A 17146-nucleotide genomic window follows, 5' to 3' on the forward strand; every position below is an offset into this window, starting at 1 on the left:
CCCATGTAATTTGGTGGTGAACTGTTTGGTGAAACGATTGCCTTTGGTAACTTGAAAGATGAACGATGAAAGCATGAGCTTGTGATGTTACGAGAAGAGACTGGAAACATAATATTAGTAGTGTGAGGTGGTTTTATAGGCTGAGTTTGACAAAGTATTACAAGAAAAAATGAGCTCAAGAGTTGTGGTTTGCAAAACAAAAATGGAAGGCAATAGGAAACGTCCAGAAATGCTAGGACTTGCAGGGTTGGAGACAACCAGTTCTCATTTCCAACTGGCCAAAGACAATATACATCAGCTTCTGCATGACAACGACTAATTAAAACTCAGCCCATTATCAGGGACCAAATCATAGATAGGGTTGTCAAACCTTTGGTTTAAACCTCTGAGTAATTTCAAAAGGCTCCCAGTAAATCTCCCAATAATTTCAAAAGGCTCCCAGTAAAGGCTTTCAGTGGGACCAAACTGTTTAGAGTGAAAAAAAGTATGGATTTTCAAAGGAAATCCAAAAACTCCACAATTAAGGCTAACAAAGGGGGCATATTTCAAAAAGAACTGTGGGTCAAACCACTGACACATGGAGCCAACTGGAAACAAAGTCATAAAAAGCTGTTGAAGTTTTTAGAGTTGCACTTAAAACAATCCTGGGCCACCAACCTACTCTGGCAGGATGAAAAAGCTGCTTTGCCCCCAAGAAAGCTTATTCTCCAGTATCATCTTCATATGACACCAAGCAGGTATCAAAAGGAAGGAACTTCCCAAGGGCAAAGCCAACAGCCAAGGAAAACACTAGGCTGGGGAGCATCACCCAGGGAGCAGAACCAGGGAGTAACCTGCAGACTTTCCCATTCCAAGACCACGGGTCCTCACAGTGTCTGTCCAGTGGAATTTCACCACTGCTATGGACCTGGGACTGGCTCTTCCCATGCTTCCCCTTTCTGCAAAGGAATGTTTACCGAGGCCATCCTGTCCCCATTGCTCACTGTATATTGTATATTGGATATATGGATTCAGGTAACTGTCCTTTTAGTTTATAGGTATCCAGACCCACAGGATCTCCATCCAGACTATCGCACCATCCAGGACTTTGATCATGATGCTCTGACTGGATGCGGCTCCTGGGTTAATTCTCTTGGAGGGCATTTTGTGTGCAGGAGAGAGGGAAGTGAACATCAATGGTTAAGAAAATATACAGTGATAGATGAATTATTTGCTTAATATAATCCCTGCCCTTCCCTTTGGGATCCTCACTCTAGGAGGCTAATACTTCCCACTTCATTAACATTAGGCTTGGCCACGGGACCTGCAACAGCCAGTTGGTTGTGAGCAGAAGCCACATGGGCCACTTCTGATTGGAAGCCCAAAGAGCTATCCCCAGGTTCTGACACTGCTCTTTCCCTCTGATACAAGAACAGCATAGGCTGGGGGAGGGGTGCCCACCATTGCTGAGGCTTCAGTAGGTAAAGAAAGTGGCCAGGAAGCACGAACTGGGTAGAGCCCACTGCAGCTCAAAGAGGCCTGCCTGACTCTGTAGACTCCACCTCTGGGGGCAGGGCACAGCTGAACAAGAGGCACTTAAATGTCCCTGTCTGAACAGCTTTGAAGAGAGTAGTGGTTCTCCCAGCATGGAGTTTGAGAACTGAGAACGGACAGACTGCCTCCTCAAGTGGGTCCCTGACCTCCGAGTAGCCTAACTGGGAGGTACCTCCAGTAGGGGCCAACTGACACTTCACATGGCCAGTTGCCCCTCTGAGACGAAGCTTCCAGAGGAACGATCAAGCTGCAACATTTGCTGTTCTGCAATACTCACTGTTCTGCAGCCTCTGCTGGTGATACACAGGCAAACAAGGCCTGGAGTGGACCTCCAGCAAACTCCAACAGACCTGCAGCTGAGGGTCCTGACTGTTAGAAGGAAAACTAACAAACAGAAAGGACATCCACACCAAAACCCCATCACCATCATCAAAGACCAAAGGTAGATAAAACCACAAAGATGGGGAGAAACCAGAGCAGAAAAGTTGAAAACTCTAAAAATCAGAGCACCTCTTCTCCTCCAAAGGAATGCAGATCCTCGCCAGCAACAGAACAAAGCTGGATGGAGAATGACTTTGACAAGTTGAGAGAAGAAGGCTTCAGATGATCAAACTTCTCCATGCTAAAGGAGGAAGTTTGAACCCATCGCAAAGAAGCTAAAAACCTTGAAAAAAGATTAGACAAATGGCTAACTAGGATAACCAGTGCAGAGAAGTCCTTAACTGGCCTGATGGAGCTGAAAACCATGGCACAAGAACTACGTGATGCATGCACAAGCTTCGGTAACCGATTCAATCAACTGGAAGAAAGGATATCAGTGATTGAAGATCAAATGAATGAAATGAAGCGAGAAATTTAGAGAAAAAAGAGTAAAAAGAAACGAACATTTCTCCAAGAAATATGGGACTATGTGAAAAGACCGTATCTACATCTGATTGGTGTACCAGAAAGTGACGGGGAGAATGGAACCAAGTTGGAAAATACTCTTCAGGATATTATCCAGGAGAACTTCCCCAACCTAGCAAGGCAGGCCAACATCCAAATTCAGGAAATACAGAGAACACCACAATGATACTCCCTGGGAAGAGTAACCCCAAGACACGTAATAGTCAGATTCACCAAAGTTGAAATGAAGGAAAAAATGTTAAGGGCAGTCAAAGAGAAAGGCCGGGTTACCCACAAAGGGAAGCCCATCAGACTAACAGCAGATCTCTCAGCAGAAACTCTACAAGCCAGAAGAGAATGGGGGCCAATATTCAACATTCTTAAAGAATTTTGAACCCAGAATTTCATATCCAGCCAAACTAAGCTTCATAAGTGAAGGAGAAATAAAATCCTTTACAGACAAGCAAATGCTGAGAGATTTTGTCACCACTAGGCCTGCCTTACAAGAGCTCCTGAAGGAAGCACTAAACCTGGAGAGGAACAACCAGTACCAGCCACTGCAAAAACATGCCAAATTGTAAAGACCATCGATGCTAGGAAGAAACTGCATCAACTAACAAGCAAAATAACCAGCTAACATCATAATGACAGGCTCAAATTCACACATAACAATATTAACCTTAAATGTAAATGGGCTAAATGCTCCAATTAAAAGACACAGACTGGCAAATTAGATCACGAGTCAAGACTCATCAGTGTGCTGTACTCAGGAGACCCATCTCACATGCAGAGACACACATAGGCTCAAAATAAAGGGATGGAGGAAGATCTACTAAGCAAATGGAAAGCAAATAAAAGCAGGGGTTGCAATCGTAGTCTCTGATAAAACAGACTTTAAACCAACAAAGATCAAAAGAGACAAAGAAGGCCATTACATAATGGTAAAGGGATCAATTTGACAAGAAGAGCTAACTATCCTAAATATACAGGCACCCAATACAGGAGCACACAGATTCATAAAGCAAGTCTTTAGATACCTACAAAGAGACTTAGACTCCCACACAATAATAATGGGAGACTTTACACCCCACTGTCAACATTAGACAGATCCACGAGACAGAAAGTTAACAAGGATATTCAGGACTTGAACTCAACTCTGCACCAAGCGGACCTAACAGACAGTTACAGAACTCTCCACCCCAAATCAACAGAATATACATTCTTCTCAGCACCACATCGCACTTATTCCAAAATTGACCACATAATTGGAAGTAAAGCACTCCTCAGCAAATGTAAAAGAACAGAAATTATAACAAACTGTCTCTCAGACCACAGTGCAATCAAACTAGAACTCAGGATGAAGAAACTCACTCAAAACTGCTCAACTACATGGACACTGAACAACCTGCTCCTGAAAGACTACTGGGTACAAAACGAAATGAAGGCAGAAATAAAGATGTTCTTTGAAACCAATGAGGACAAAGATACAACATACTAGAATCTCTGGGATATATTTAAAGCAGTGTGTAGAGGGAAATCTATAGCACCAAATGTCCACAAGAGAAAGCAGGAAAGATCTAAAATTGACACCCTAACATCACAATTAAAAGAACTAGAGAAGCAAGAGCAAACACATTCAAAAGCTAGCAGAAAGCAAGAAATAACTAAGATCAGAGCAGAACTGAAGGAGATAGAGACACAAAAAACCCTTCAAAAAATCAATGAATCCAGGAGCTGGTTTTTTGAAAAGATCAACAAAACTGATAGACCGCTAGCAAGACTAATAAAGAAGAAAAGAGAGAAGAATCAAATAGACGCAATAAAAAATGATAAAGGGGTTATCACCACCGATCCAACAGAAACACAAACTACCATCAGAGAATACTATAAACACCTCTACACAAATAAACTAGAAAATCTAGAAGAAATGGATAAATTCCTGGACACATACACTCTCCCAAGACTAAACCAGGAAGAAGTTGAATTCCTGAAAAGACCAATAACAGGCTCCGAAATTGAGGCAATAATTAATAGCCTACCAACCAAAAAAAGTCCGGGACCAGACGGATTCACAGCCGAATTCCACATACAAGCAGGAACTGGTACCATTCCTTCTGAAACTACTCCAATAGATAGAAAAAGAGGGAATCCTCCCTAACTCATTTTATGAGGCCAACATCATCCTGATACCAAAGCTTGGCAGAGACATAACAAAAAAAGAGAATTTTGGACCAATATCCCTGATGAACATTGATGCAAAAATCCTCAATAAAATACTGGCAAACCGAATCCAGAAGCACATCAAAATCCACCATGATCAAGTGGGCTTCATCCCTGGGATGCAAGGCTGGTTCAACATATGCAAATCAATAAACGTAATCCAGCATATAAACAGAACCAAAGAAAAAACCACATGATTATCTCAATAGATGCAGAAAAGGCCTTCGACAAAATTCAACAGCCCTTCATGCTAAAAATTCTCAATAAATTTGGTATTGATGGGACGTATCTCAAAATAATAAAAGCTATTTATGACAAACCCACAGCCAGTATCATACTGAATGGGCAAAAACTGGAAAAATTCCCTTTGAAAACTGGCACAAGACAGGGATGCCCTCTCTCACCACTCCTACTCAACATAGTGTTGGAAGTTCTGGCCAGGGCAATCAGGCAGGAGAAAGAAATAAAGGGTATTCAGTTAGGAAAAGAGGAAGTCAGACTGTCCCTGTTTGCAGATGATATGGTTGTATATTTAGAAAACCCCATCGCCTCAGCCCAAAATCTCCTTAAGCTGATAAGTAACTTCAGCAAAATCTCAGGATACAAAATCAATGTGCAAAAATCACAAGCATTCCTATACACCAATGACAGACAAAACAGAGAGCCAAATCATGAGTGAACTTCCATTCACAATTGCTTCAAAGAGAATAAAATACCTAGGAATCCAACTTACAAGGGATGTGAAGGACCTCTTCAAAGAGAACTACAGACCACTGCTCAATGAAATAAAAGAGGATACAAACAAATGGAAGAACATTCCATGCTCATGGATAGGAAGAATCAATATCGTGAAAATGGCCATGCTGCCCTAGGTAATTTATAGATTCAATGCCATCCCCATTAAGCTACCAATGACTTTCTTCAAAGAATTGGAAAAACTACTTTAAAGTTTATATGGAACCAAAAAAGAGCCCACATTGCCAAGACAATCCCAAGCCAAAAGAACAAAGCTGGAGGCATCATGCTACCTGACTTCAAACTATACTACAAGGCTACCGTACCCAAAACAGCATGGTACTGGTACCAAAAGAGAGATATAGACCTATAGAACAGAACAGAGCCCTCAGAAATAATGCCACACATCTACAACCATCTGATCTTTGACAAACCTGACAAAAACAAGAAATGTGGAAAAAATTCCCTATTTAACAAATGGTACTGGGAAAACTGGCTAGCCATATGTAGAAAGCTGAAACTGGATACCTTCCTTACACCTTACACAAAAATGAATTCAAGATGAATTAAAGACTTAAATGTTAGACCTAAAACCATAAAAACCCTAGAAGAAAACCTAGGCAATAGCATTCAGGACATAGGCATGGGCAAGGACTTCATGTCTAAAACACCAAAAGCAATGGCAACAAAAGCCAAAATTGACAAATGCTCTGGCAAAGGGCTAATATCCAGAATCTACAAATAACTTAAACAAATTTACAAGAAAAAATCAAACAACTCCATCAAAAAGTGGGCAAAGGATATGAACAGACACTTCTCAAAAGAAGACATTTATGCAGCCAACAGATACATGAAAAACTGCTCACCATCACTCACCATCAAAGAAATGCAAATCAAAACCACAATGAGATACCATCTCACACCAGTTAGAATGGCGATCATTAAAAGTCAGGAAACAACAGGTGCTGGAGAGGATGTGGAGAAATAGGAACACTTTTACACTGTTGGTGGGACTGTAAACTAGTTCAACCATTGTGGAAGACAGTGTGGCGATTCCTCAAGGATCTAGAACTAGAAATACCATTTGACCGAGCCATCCCATTACCAGGTATGTACCCAAAGGATTATAAATCATGCTGCTATAAAGACACATGCACACGTAGATTTATTGCAGCACTATTCACAACAGCAAAGACTTGGAACCAACCCAAATGCCCATCAATGATAGGCTGGATTAAGAAAATGTGGCACATATACACCATGGAATACTATGCAGCCATAAAAAAGGATGAGTTCATGTCCTTTGTAGGGACATGGATGCAGCTGGAAACCATCATTCTGAGCAAACTATTGCAAGCACAGAAAACCAAACACCACATGTTCTCACTCATAGGTGGGAATTGAACAATGAGAACACTTGGACACAGGAAGGGGAACATCACACACTGGGCCTGTCATGGGGGCGGGGGATAGCATTAGGAGATATACCTAATATAAATGAGTTAATGGATGCAGCACACCAACATGGCACATGTATACCTATGCAACAAACCTGCACTTTGTGCACATGTACCCTAGAACTTAAAGTATAATAAAAAATAATAATAATAATGCTAAACAAAAACAAAAACAAAAGCAGAACAGCATATCCCAGAGGGGGCTGACCCGTCAGCCTGAAACTCAGAGAGAAGAGGGTGTGGAGCAGAGTCACAGTTAGCCCACGACCGATAAAGACAGCGGAAAGAAGACACTCTTTCTGACTGCGAGCCACTGAGATGCGGGGCCATGATTACCACACTGAACCCACCTAAGCACTCGATAAATCTCTGAACGATGTACGTCAAGGCCAAAAAGATCTGAACGCTATTTATGACGTTACTGATTAAATGCCTTACTGGGGGGGTTCCCGTTTTGGCTTAAAAGTTAAATGTCAGTGTCTATCATCAAGCCTGAATCCCATGCCTATCCTGGATGCTGGGAAACCCCGGAGGCTGGCATTTGTACCCCTCCACATCCAGCTCACGAGAGCCAAACCTGAATCCCCCTTGAGGGCCAGTCACCATGAATCCTGATGCCAACAAGGATTAGGCAGTTACCATCTGCCAGTGGAACTACCAGCGGACTCTAACAACCACATGAGGCAGTTCTATGATTGAGTGGTTAAGATCTCAGAGCTAGACAGCCTGGATGTAAAATTGGGGTCCCTTCCTCACTAACTGGATAACCACAAACAGGTTACTTTCTCTCTCTGTGCCTTGATTTCTTCAGTTAACCTCTCCACACTTTGGTTACCATTCTTCAGAATGGTAACCATTTATGGGAACGTTTTAGAGACAAAATGAATTAGTATGTGTAAATTGTAGAGAATAGTTCCTGATACAGGTTTTGTTCTCCATAAATAATAACTATTTTCATTATCGTTAACATTATTATAGTCTTCATGTTACAGGAGGCAAACCAATGCACAGAGAGGTTAGGTGACTCATCCAAGGCCACACAGCCTGTCAACAGTAAAGTTAAGTGTGTCTCCTCCCTAATCCAGGGAGATAACATCTGAACAGGGACCCAGCCTCAAATGGCCTGCCCACCTGTCTATACCCTCAGAACCCACTTGTCCCCAATTCTCCACAAGCTTTCTCAACCTTTCCGAACAGGCCAATTCCCCTTTTCGTGAACCTCGATGGAAAGGCCTGTGTGTGCCACTCCATTTGGCATCAAACCATTCACATCATGTTACTGGTGGCTGCGTTCAGGGTGTCAGGGTCCTCTCCCACTGTGGCTGTGACATTCTTTCAAGGCCAGGGCTGTCATATTACCTGGTGGTCACCACAGTGCCCTTTCCAGAAATATGATCTGAGAAGGTGCATAGCAAGAAGAGAACACCCTGGGCAGGGCAGGGAGCCATCATTCACTTGGACGGGCTCAGCCTCCCGCAGAGACAGCATCGGGTCAGTTCCCTCAGTGAACAAAGAGGCTACTGTTTGGTGAAAAGTAGGCAAAGCTAACCATGGTTCAGGCATTTGAGGAAAAATGGAGAACACAACTCACCTGAGGCCTTGCTTTCAGGAATGAAGTGGTTGCTCCCTTTGCTCCTGGGAATCTCTCTGGAGGAAGAGCAGGATTCTGAGAAGGGGAAGCTGGGAAGGTAGAAGGAGACGTGAGGGAAGCTGACCCTGCTGGCACACACAGCTCTCAGACTTCCCAAGCCTGAGACCCAGAATAGCTCTGAATGTCACCTCCGTGGTCCTGAGGACACCAGTGGGTCAAAGGGATCTGAGGGGCAGCTTCTAGCCTTCAAACATTGAGAGAAGTGCCCCTGTACACAGCTGCATGAGGCTCCCATCTGTCCACAGGCCCACATCAGTCTACAGGTGAGTGAAGTGTGACCAGTCTGGCCACACCACTGAAGTTATTTGCTGGGCATACGGTATGCAGGTCATCTCCTAGGACTTTTGGAAATATAAACATGGAAAAGACCTTCAAGGAACTTTCAGTCTAGCCTACAGGTTAACAACTACACAAGACCCAAGGCGAGGCCATGCGGGATGATGAGGCTTTAAGGGGAGGAAGTTACACCTCTCCCCTCATCCTTGGGAACCCAGCTCAGAGGCTGCCTCTTCCTGAGAAACTGCCCCTGGTGTTCCCAAGCTCTGTTAGGTCTCTGCAGCACACTTGAGAGCTCCTTCGTTAAAAAGCTTTGTATCATACTATTTGCAGAGCCTTAAAACAAACAAAAAAACTAGCCCAAATCATGCCAGAGTAGTTAAGGCTAACAATATGGATGTAAGCAGGCAGCATAGCACAGGTCGGCACTCCTCAAGCTTCATGTGTGTGTGGATCCCTGAGGATCTTGTGAAACTCCAGTTCAAGACTTGCTAGGACCCTGTTTGAGGATGTGTGGGGCCCCAGAGTCTGCAATTCTAGAGAGCTTCTGGGCAGTGCCTCTGCTGGTGCCAGAGCCACACTGATTAGCAAGGGTATAAAGGAAAAAAGGGTTGGGAGGCCCAGGGACTGGGCCCAGTTCTTCCACTGGCCAGTTTTGTGTCCTTGAGCATGTGCACTGAAGGATGAACAGTCGCATTAAAACGGCCACCTGGTGAAAGACAGGACGTTCTAAACCTAGGACTGGCTTAAAATCTCCTGGGTCCCCTGGATTGTCCTGCCCCAGTGCTACTGGGGGAAGAGCTCACAGAAGGTGCCAACCGTGTACACTGCTGACCTTATACACTGCTGAGCTAGAAGGGCTGGAAGAACCTTATTAGTGAGGTGATTAAGGAGGTGGATGACAAGGCTCCAAATGGCTCTACTGTTCTCTGATCCCTGGCCAAGGGCCACTCCCTCTTGGGTTTGCTTATCCTCTCCCTGCAGCAGCAGGACGAGATCAGATCCTCTTCTGCTCTCCTCGCTCTCCTCTGGCCATTGGGACAATTTTCCGTGGCCATCTCCTCCACCTCTGCCACGGTCATCTAGAGACCCCTGCCAGACCCAGCAGACCGCGGCTTCAGCCTCCTGGGTCTGGAAGGTTAGATGTCGCCACCGGGAAGGCAGACGCCGTACAGCCTTAGCCTTCCCCTTCCCCTTCAGTGCGATTCCCCGGCCTCTTCCTGGGGTCCTCCTCATATTGGGCCCGGTACTAGCTCCCCAAGAGGGCTCCTGGCCCTCTGCACACTCCAGAGCCAAACCTGATGCTGTGGAGTCCATAGCTGGGGCTAAGGAGCGACGTCCCTTCACTAGGTCCAAATCTCTGTCTTTCGGCCACAGCCCTGTGGTCCTCCCGAGGGTTCAGGGAGCGGGACGCAGGCTGAGGCTGCCTGGGGCACACGGGACATCCCCAGTAGGCGCGGCGGGGCCAGCGGACCTGCAAGGCCCAGGGCAGGGCCGGCAAACACGGGTGCGCCCGGCGCCGTGCTCTTCCCCCGCCAAGTCCAGCCTCCTCCCCGCGCTCGGCTCCGCCTCAGGACGAGGCTCTGGAACCCAGCTCCCACGTGGATCCACACGCGCACTGGGCTCAGACCACCAGGAGACACGGCCACAGCCACGCCCGCGACGCGGGGGCCCGGCGCCCTTCAGCTGCCCGGAGACAGCAGGGATTCGGTAAGAGCCTCACGGGGCAGGCACAGGCCCCATCAGCCCGGCTTCCCCGCTGCCCCTGCCTAGCTCCGGCCTGCGCAGTCCCTAGCGGGGGGCTCTCGGAGGGACACGCCCCGCTCTGTAAGACGCCGGGGAGCGGGCCCAGGACAGGTCTGCGCGCCCGCAGTCTCCGAACGCGCACAGGGATAGGCCCAGCCCCGCCTCCCGAGGCCGTCCCCAGCTCGCGCAGACGCGGCCGCCGCCGAGGCCCTTCGGAGCGAGCGCCGGGGGTTGGGGGCGGGGTGGGGGGCGCGGGGAGGCCCGAGAGGACCTCAGCTGGGAAGGGCCGTGCGCGCCGGCTTTCACCCCGCTCTCCCCGGAGGGCCGGACCTACAAGCGTTTCCGCTCTCGCGCGTGCCTTTGGTAGTCGAGCCTCATCTCCCTCTCTTTTTTTGGAGACAGGCTCACTCTGTCGCCCAGGTTGGAGTGCAGTGGCGCGCTCTCGGCTCACCGCAACCTCTGCCTTCTGGATACAAGCAATTCTCCTGTCTCAGCCTCCGTAGTATCTGGGATTACAGGTGCCCGCCACCACGCCCAGCTAATTTGTTGTATTTTTAGTGGAGACGGGGGTTTCACTATGTTAGCCAGGCTGGTCTCGAACTCCTGACCTCAGATCATCCTCCCACCGCAGCTTCCCAAAGTGCTGCAATTACAGGTGTGAGCCACGGCGCCCAAGCCGCATATCTCGATGTAAGGCTGTTCAACAGAAGCCGCAGTCCTACCCTGGATCTGCTGAGTGAGGATTTCCAGGAGGTTCTCCTGGCTGCCTAGGAGATACTGGGGGCTCAGTGCTAGATACTGCTTCTACAGGCTGCCCCGTGCCTCTTGCCTTTCTCCATCTGCCCCTGAATTCAGCAAAGGGTGATGGAGAACAAAAGAGGACTTTGGATGCCCTCCTACTCCAGAAACAAATATCATTTAGGACCCAAAAGAAATGGAAAAACGGCTTGCTATGGTCTAAATGTATGTGTCCCCCTCAAATTCATATGTTGAAACCTAACTCCCAAGGTGACAGTATTAAGAGATGGAGCCTTTGGAAGACTCTGCCCTCATGAATGAGATTAGTGCCCTTTAAAAACAGGCCTTAGACCGGGCGTGGTGGCTCACATCTGTAATCCCAGCACTTTGGGAGGCCAAGATGGGCAGATCACACGAGGTCAGGAGTTTGAGACCAGCCTGGCCAACATGGTGAAACCCTGTCTCTACCAAAAATATATTTTGAAAAATTAGCTGGGCGTGGTGGTGCACACCTGTAATCCCAGCTACTCAGAAGGCTGAGACAGGAGAATTGCTTGAATCTGGGAGGCAGAGGTTGTAGTGAGCCAAGATCATGCCACTGCACTCCAGCCTGGGCAACAGAGCGAGACTCCATCTCAAAAAATAAATAAATAAATAAAATAAAAATAAAAACGGGCCTTAGCCCCCTTTGCTCCTTCTGCCATGTGAAGACACAGAAGGTGCCATCTATGAGAAACGCACCCTCACCAGCCCCTGAATCAGCTGGCATGTTGATACTGGATTTCCCAGCCTCCAGAACTGTGAACAACAAATCTGTATTATTTACAAATTACCCCCTTTAAGATACTCTGTTAGAGCAGCGCTGATGCCTAAGGCACAGTCTGAGTATTAAAACAGTGGTTTTCTGGAGGCAGCCCTCAGCCAGAGAAGGGCCACTCATGAGGATAGAGAGATTGGTTTATCAACTCTATTTAGGAGTTCAGGACAAAATAACTTACAAAATCAGGGCAAAGAGCCCATTCTCCTTTCCTGCTTTTGCAGTCTGTTTCACTTCTCTGCCAGCACTTCCAGTGGCACAGATGGCCAGGATGGCGCAGCAAGCAAACCCTCATCCACGCAGGGGGACATTGTCTGGGAACCATGGCTGGTATAGGAGCTTTTCCATCTTCGGTGCTCTGAACCAAAAAGGTGAGGGGATGGACAAGTGAGAAAAGATTTTCATCTCATTGATGGGTCAACAAAACTAGAGATGGAACTACTTCAGATGAACTTGAGGGCCACTGCCTTTTCCTGATGCCCATCCTCTGGGCCTGCTACAGTGTCTAAAATTCCCCAATCTTACATTGTGTCCTTTGGGACAGATCTTGATCCAGAGGCCCTTGTTTGTTACAATGCACGTTAATTATCCCAGGCATATTCTCTCTCCTGCTCAGTGCTCTAGTGCACCATTTCATCTCAAAGCACTGTTGGTGGAGCTCCAGTCCTCACCAGCCTATACACTCTCCACCACCTTCAACATTCCTTTTACTGTTGCTCTGCAAACACCTCTTCCACCCAACCCGTGACCACTGCTGTTACCTGTCCCTATAGTTTTGCCTTTTCCTGAATGTCACATAAATGGAATCATACAGTTTGTAAACTTTTTTTTTTTTTTGAGACAGAGTCTCGCTGTCTCCCAGGCTGGACGGCAGTGGCACGATCTTGGCTCATCACAACCTCTGCCTCCCAGGTTCATGCCATTCTCCTGCCTCAGCCTCCCGAGTAGCTGGGACTACAGGTACCCGTCACCACGCCCGGCTAATTTTTTGTATTTTTAGTAGAGACGGGGTTTCACCGTGTTAGCCAGGATGGTCTCAATCTCCTGACCTCGTGATCCGCCCGCCTCAGCCTCCCAAAGTGCTGGGATTACAGGCATGAGCCACCGCGCCCAGACTGCAGTTTGTAAACTTTTAAGACTGGTAGCTGGGTGCAGTGGCTCACACCTGTCTCTGCAAAACCCCGTCTCTACTAAAAAATACAAAAATTAGCTGGGCATGGTAGTGTGCACCTGTAATCCCAGATACCTAGGAGGCTGAGGCAGGAGAATCACTGGAACCTGGGGGGCCGAGGTTGCCCACTGCACTCCAGCTTGGGTGACGGGGCAAAACTCCGTCTCAAAAATAAAAAATAAAAAAAAGGCTTCTTGGCCGCAGTGGCTCACGCCTGTAATCCCAGCACTTTGGGAGGCAGAGGTGGGCATATCACCTGAGGTCGGGAGTTGGAGACCAGCCTGACCAACATGGAGAAAACCCATCTCTACTAAAAATACAAAATTAGCCGGACGTGATGGCACATGCCTGTAATCCCAGGTACTCGGGGGGCTGAGGCAGAAGAATCGCTTGAACCCGGGAGGCAGAGATTGTGGCGAGCCGAGATCGTGCCATTGCACTCCAGCCTGAGCAACAAGAGCGACACTCTGTCTCAAAAAAAAAAAAAAGCCATGAAGCCTCTGTCTCGTCCCCTGGGACCCTCTTAGAGCCCTGAAATGAGGTGCAAGAAGCCTGACTGCCCCAAGGTCACCATGCTGTGAGGAAGTCCAAGCACAAAGAGAGGTTACGTGCGGGGACTAACAGTCCCAGCTGAGCCTAGCCACACGTGCCAATCTGGGTGCCAGATACAGTCCTCCCAATTGAGGATCCAGAAATTGGGAAGCAGAAACGAGCTGTGTTAGGCCATTCTGCACTGCTATAAATACCCGAAACTGGGCAATTTATAAAGAAAAGAGGTTTCATTGGTTCTTGGTTCTTCTGGCTGTGCAGGAAGCATGGCACTGGCATGTTTGGCTCCTGGGGGGGCTTCAGGGAGCTTTCACTCCCCGTGGAAGGTGAAGTGGGAGCTTGCACTTTGCATGGTGAAAGCAGGAACAAAACAGAGTTGGGGAGGGCAGGAAGGTGCCACACACGTAAAAAACCAGATCTCAGGAGTACTCACTATTACAAGGACAGCACCAAGCCATGAGGGATCTGCCCCCATCACCCAAATACGTCCCCCCAGGCCCCATCTCCAACACTGGGGATTACATCTCAACATGAGATTTGGAGGGGATATCCAAATGATATCCTTGTGTGCCCATCCCTGTTGTGCCCATCCAAGTTCCCGACCCACAGAATGTGTTGGCCTAATAAAATTGTTGTTTTAAGTCACTAAGTTTGGACTGGTTTGTTAAACAGCATCAGATGGTCATAACATCCTGCAATTTGGCAGAACCTACAAGCTTGTGGGCCCAAGAGATATCTGTTTTACTCTAAAAAAATTAATGTATGTCACTTCTTGGCTGCTTAGCTTCGATATGCTCCTCCTAACTCTTTTGAGAAAATCAGTTAAAATTCTCTTAATCTTCCCAGTAACATGGCAGATTAGATGGCCTAAACAGCCCTCTTAATCAAAAAAACTAAAAATGCTGAAAAATTACAAACATCTTTATAAACACACTGATAAGCAGGCATGAAAGTGAGGAATGTGTAAACATTCAAAAAAATAAAGTGAAATGGGCCAGACGCAGTGGCTCATGCCTGTAATCCTAGCACTCTGGGAGGCCGAAGAGGGTGGATTGCTTGAGCCCGAGTTTGAAACAAGCCTGGGCAACATGGTAAAACTCTGTCTCTAAAAATATATATATACAAAAATTAGCCCGGCCTGGTGGTGCACAGCTGTAGTCCCAGCTACTCTTGAGGCTGAGATGGGAGGACTACATGAGCCCAGGAGGTGGAGGTTGCAGTGAGCTGAGAGCATGCCACTGCATTCCGGCCTGGATGACAGAGCCAGAGCATGTCTCAAAAAATAAAATGAGAGCTAGAATTCTGAGAATCGAGCAACAAACCTGACTTTGAGGCCGCTAAATCCTAGAGAATATAAACTTCCACTTTGGCAGCTACATGGAAGCAGTAAAGACAAAGCCTAAGGCCTGCCAGTGGGTGCAGAATATTCTAGAAAGAAACACTTTCAGGACCCCAGTTTCCACCCTCAGTATAAAGCTAAATAAATAATAAGGCCGGGCATGGTGGCTCAAGCCTGTAATCCCAGCACTTTGGGAGGCCAAGACGGGCGGATCACGAGGTCAGGAGATCAAGACCATCCTGGCTAACACGGTGAAACCCCGTCTCTACTAAAAAAAAATACAAAAAACTAGCCGGGCGAGGTGGCGGGCGCCTGTAGTCCCAGCTACTCGGGAGGCTGAGGCAGGAGAATGGCGTAAACCCGGAAGGCGGAGCTTGCAGTGAGCTGAGATCCGGCCACTGCACTTCAGCCTGGGCGACAGAGGGAGATTCTGTCTCAAAAAAAAAAGCTAAATAAATAATAAAAACCACCACACAGAATGGAACAAAAAGAAAATATTTCTCTTGTGGATGTTGTGACTTTAATCAAGCTCTAATCTTCTAGGAAGGTCCAAACCCGTTAGTACAACACAAAGTCAGCCACAACCTGGCCTTACCTCAAGATAGTTATTGGCCCCTAAACCTCATCCACAAGCCATTCACTTTGCTACAAATTCTTTTCACTTTTATCCTCTAGACTGTGCCTTTGCAGGTGCTATTCTCTGTTTAGATCACACTTCTTTTTCTTAATTACTTTAAGTACACCAATTATAGGAATCCTTTCCCACCTTTCCCAACCATAGTTAATAGCTTCCTTCCTCCATTGTACTCTCATAGTATGCCGAGGGGTGACATAATTGTAGAACATACTGCCTCTATTGTGATTTTTTCCATTGGACCAAGAGTTCATTTGGGTCAGTAACTTACTCAACCGTGCCTTGCCTATGGTGAGCAATTAGGATTTTTTTGAATGAAAGTGTAGTCTTATGGAGATGCAGAGTAGAAGGATGATTAACAGAGACTGGGAAGGGTTGGTGGGGTGGGGAAGTGGGGCTAGTTAATAGGTACAAAAATAGAATAAGAAATAGTATAACTAGTATTTGATAGCACATCGGAGTAACTACAGCCAATAATATTGAACATTTTAAAGTAATTAAAGGAATATAACTGAATTGTTTGTAATACAAAGGATAAATGCTTGAGGTAATGGACATCCCATTTATCCTGATGAGGTTATTACGTATTGCATGCCTGTGTCAAAATATCTCAGGTGGCCCATAAATGTTTACAACTACTGTGTACCCCAAAAAAACTTAAAAAAAAAAAAAACTAACGAAGTATTAACCTGGAAAAATGTAGTTTTGTTCCTGAAGTAGGATTTTATCATATTCTTTGTAATTTTCAGTCTTCCCGGAGCTATAGCTCAATAGTTCTTAGCTTTAGCTGCACCTTAGAGTCACCTGCAGCTCTTTGCAAACTTTCGCTCCACAGCTGGGCCTCAGGCATCAATGTCTAAAGCTCTCCGGGTGATCTTAGCTTGCAGCCAGCGCCCTTCCAGCAACTCCAATGCCGGCTGGTGTGAGCTCAAGCAGTCGGGAGTCGGACCAGCTGCACAGTTAATACATATATGTCCTAGGCTCTTCTCTCCTTCCAACGCAAATATGTGCATAGACCCTGCCTGGAACCGCAGCCCTGTTCTCACAACCAAACTGCCTCTCGGGCCAAAATTCCAGAATCAAATTTCTGCAAGTGGACAAACGGAAGCGGAAATAAGCCCTTTCCAACGCTAGATGACTCGATTTCGTCTCGGTCTTCCCCTGCCGGCTGGGCAGAGGCACCAGGATCAGACAGACACATTCCCTGTGGACGGCGCTCCCATCGGATGACTGGAGGGACTGGACACCAGGCGCAGGCAGTACTTCAGGGTGACCATAAGTCTCCCAAACATCCACAACGGCTCGCTCTCTCAGCTAAGGCGACAGCGCTGCCATTTTGGATCCTGTTCAGCCGCGCGAAGCCGGCGTTTGCACAGATTTTCTGACGTCATATTA

The 17146-nt window shown here is 46.8% G+C and overlaps 1 protein-coding gene and 1 long non-coding RNA gene across 19 annotated transcripts in view; one reads left to right on the plus strand and one right to left on the minus strand.

Annotated features, from left to right (window-relative positions):
• The window catches only part of ZNF514 (zinc finger protein 514), a 91985-nt gene that overhangs the window by 32563 nt on the left and 42276 nt on the right, over nt 1-17146 (minus strand). For 4 of the 18 annotated variants that reach the window (XR_012421853.1, XR_012421852.1, XM_065526573.2 and 1 more), the window contains exons 1-2: nt 9593-10651; nt 8422-8510 (exon numbers count right to left, since the gene is read on the minus strand). The exons of 2 other annotated variants lie outside the window; for them this stretch is intronic. Coding sequence is in view for 8 of the 16 variants with exons in the window: in XM_065526573.2 (XP_065382645.1) it covers nt 8422-8510; nt 9593-10074 (571 nt within the window). In the remaining 8 variants the exon portion in view is untranslated. Of the gene's footprint in view, nt 1-8421; nt 8511-9592; nt 10652-12239; nt 12417-16440; nt 17115-17146 lie in introns of those variants that run through there. 12 more of the 18 variants (XR_012421850.1, XM_065526575.2, XM_015433196.3 and 9 more) reach the window with 7 other exon arrangements.
• On the plus strand, nt 10335-14427 carry LOC135966749 (uncharacterized). Its single transcript, XR_012421854.1, has 3 exons — nt 10335-10467; nt 12283-12429; nt 13590-14427. It is a non-coding gene; the product is annotated as an uncharacterized lncRNA (long non-coding RNA).

Source organism: Macaca fascicularis, chromosome 13 (assembly GCF_037993035.2).
Source record: "Macaca fascicularis isolate 582-1 chromosome 13, T2T-MFA8v1.1".
NCBI lineage: Eukaryota > Metazoa > Chordata > Mammalia > Primates > Cercopithecidae > Macaca > Macaca fascicularis.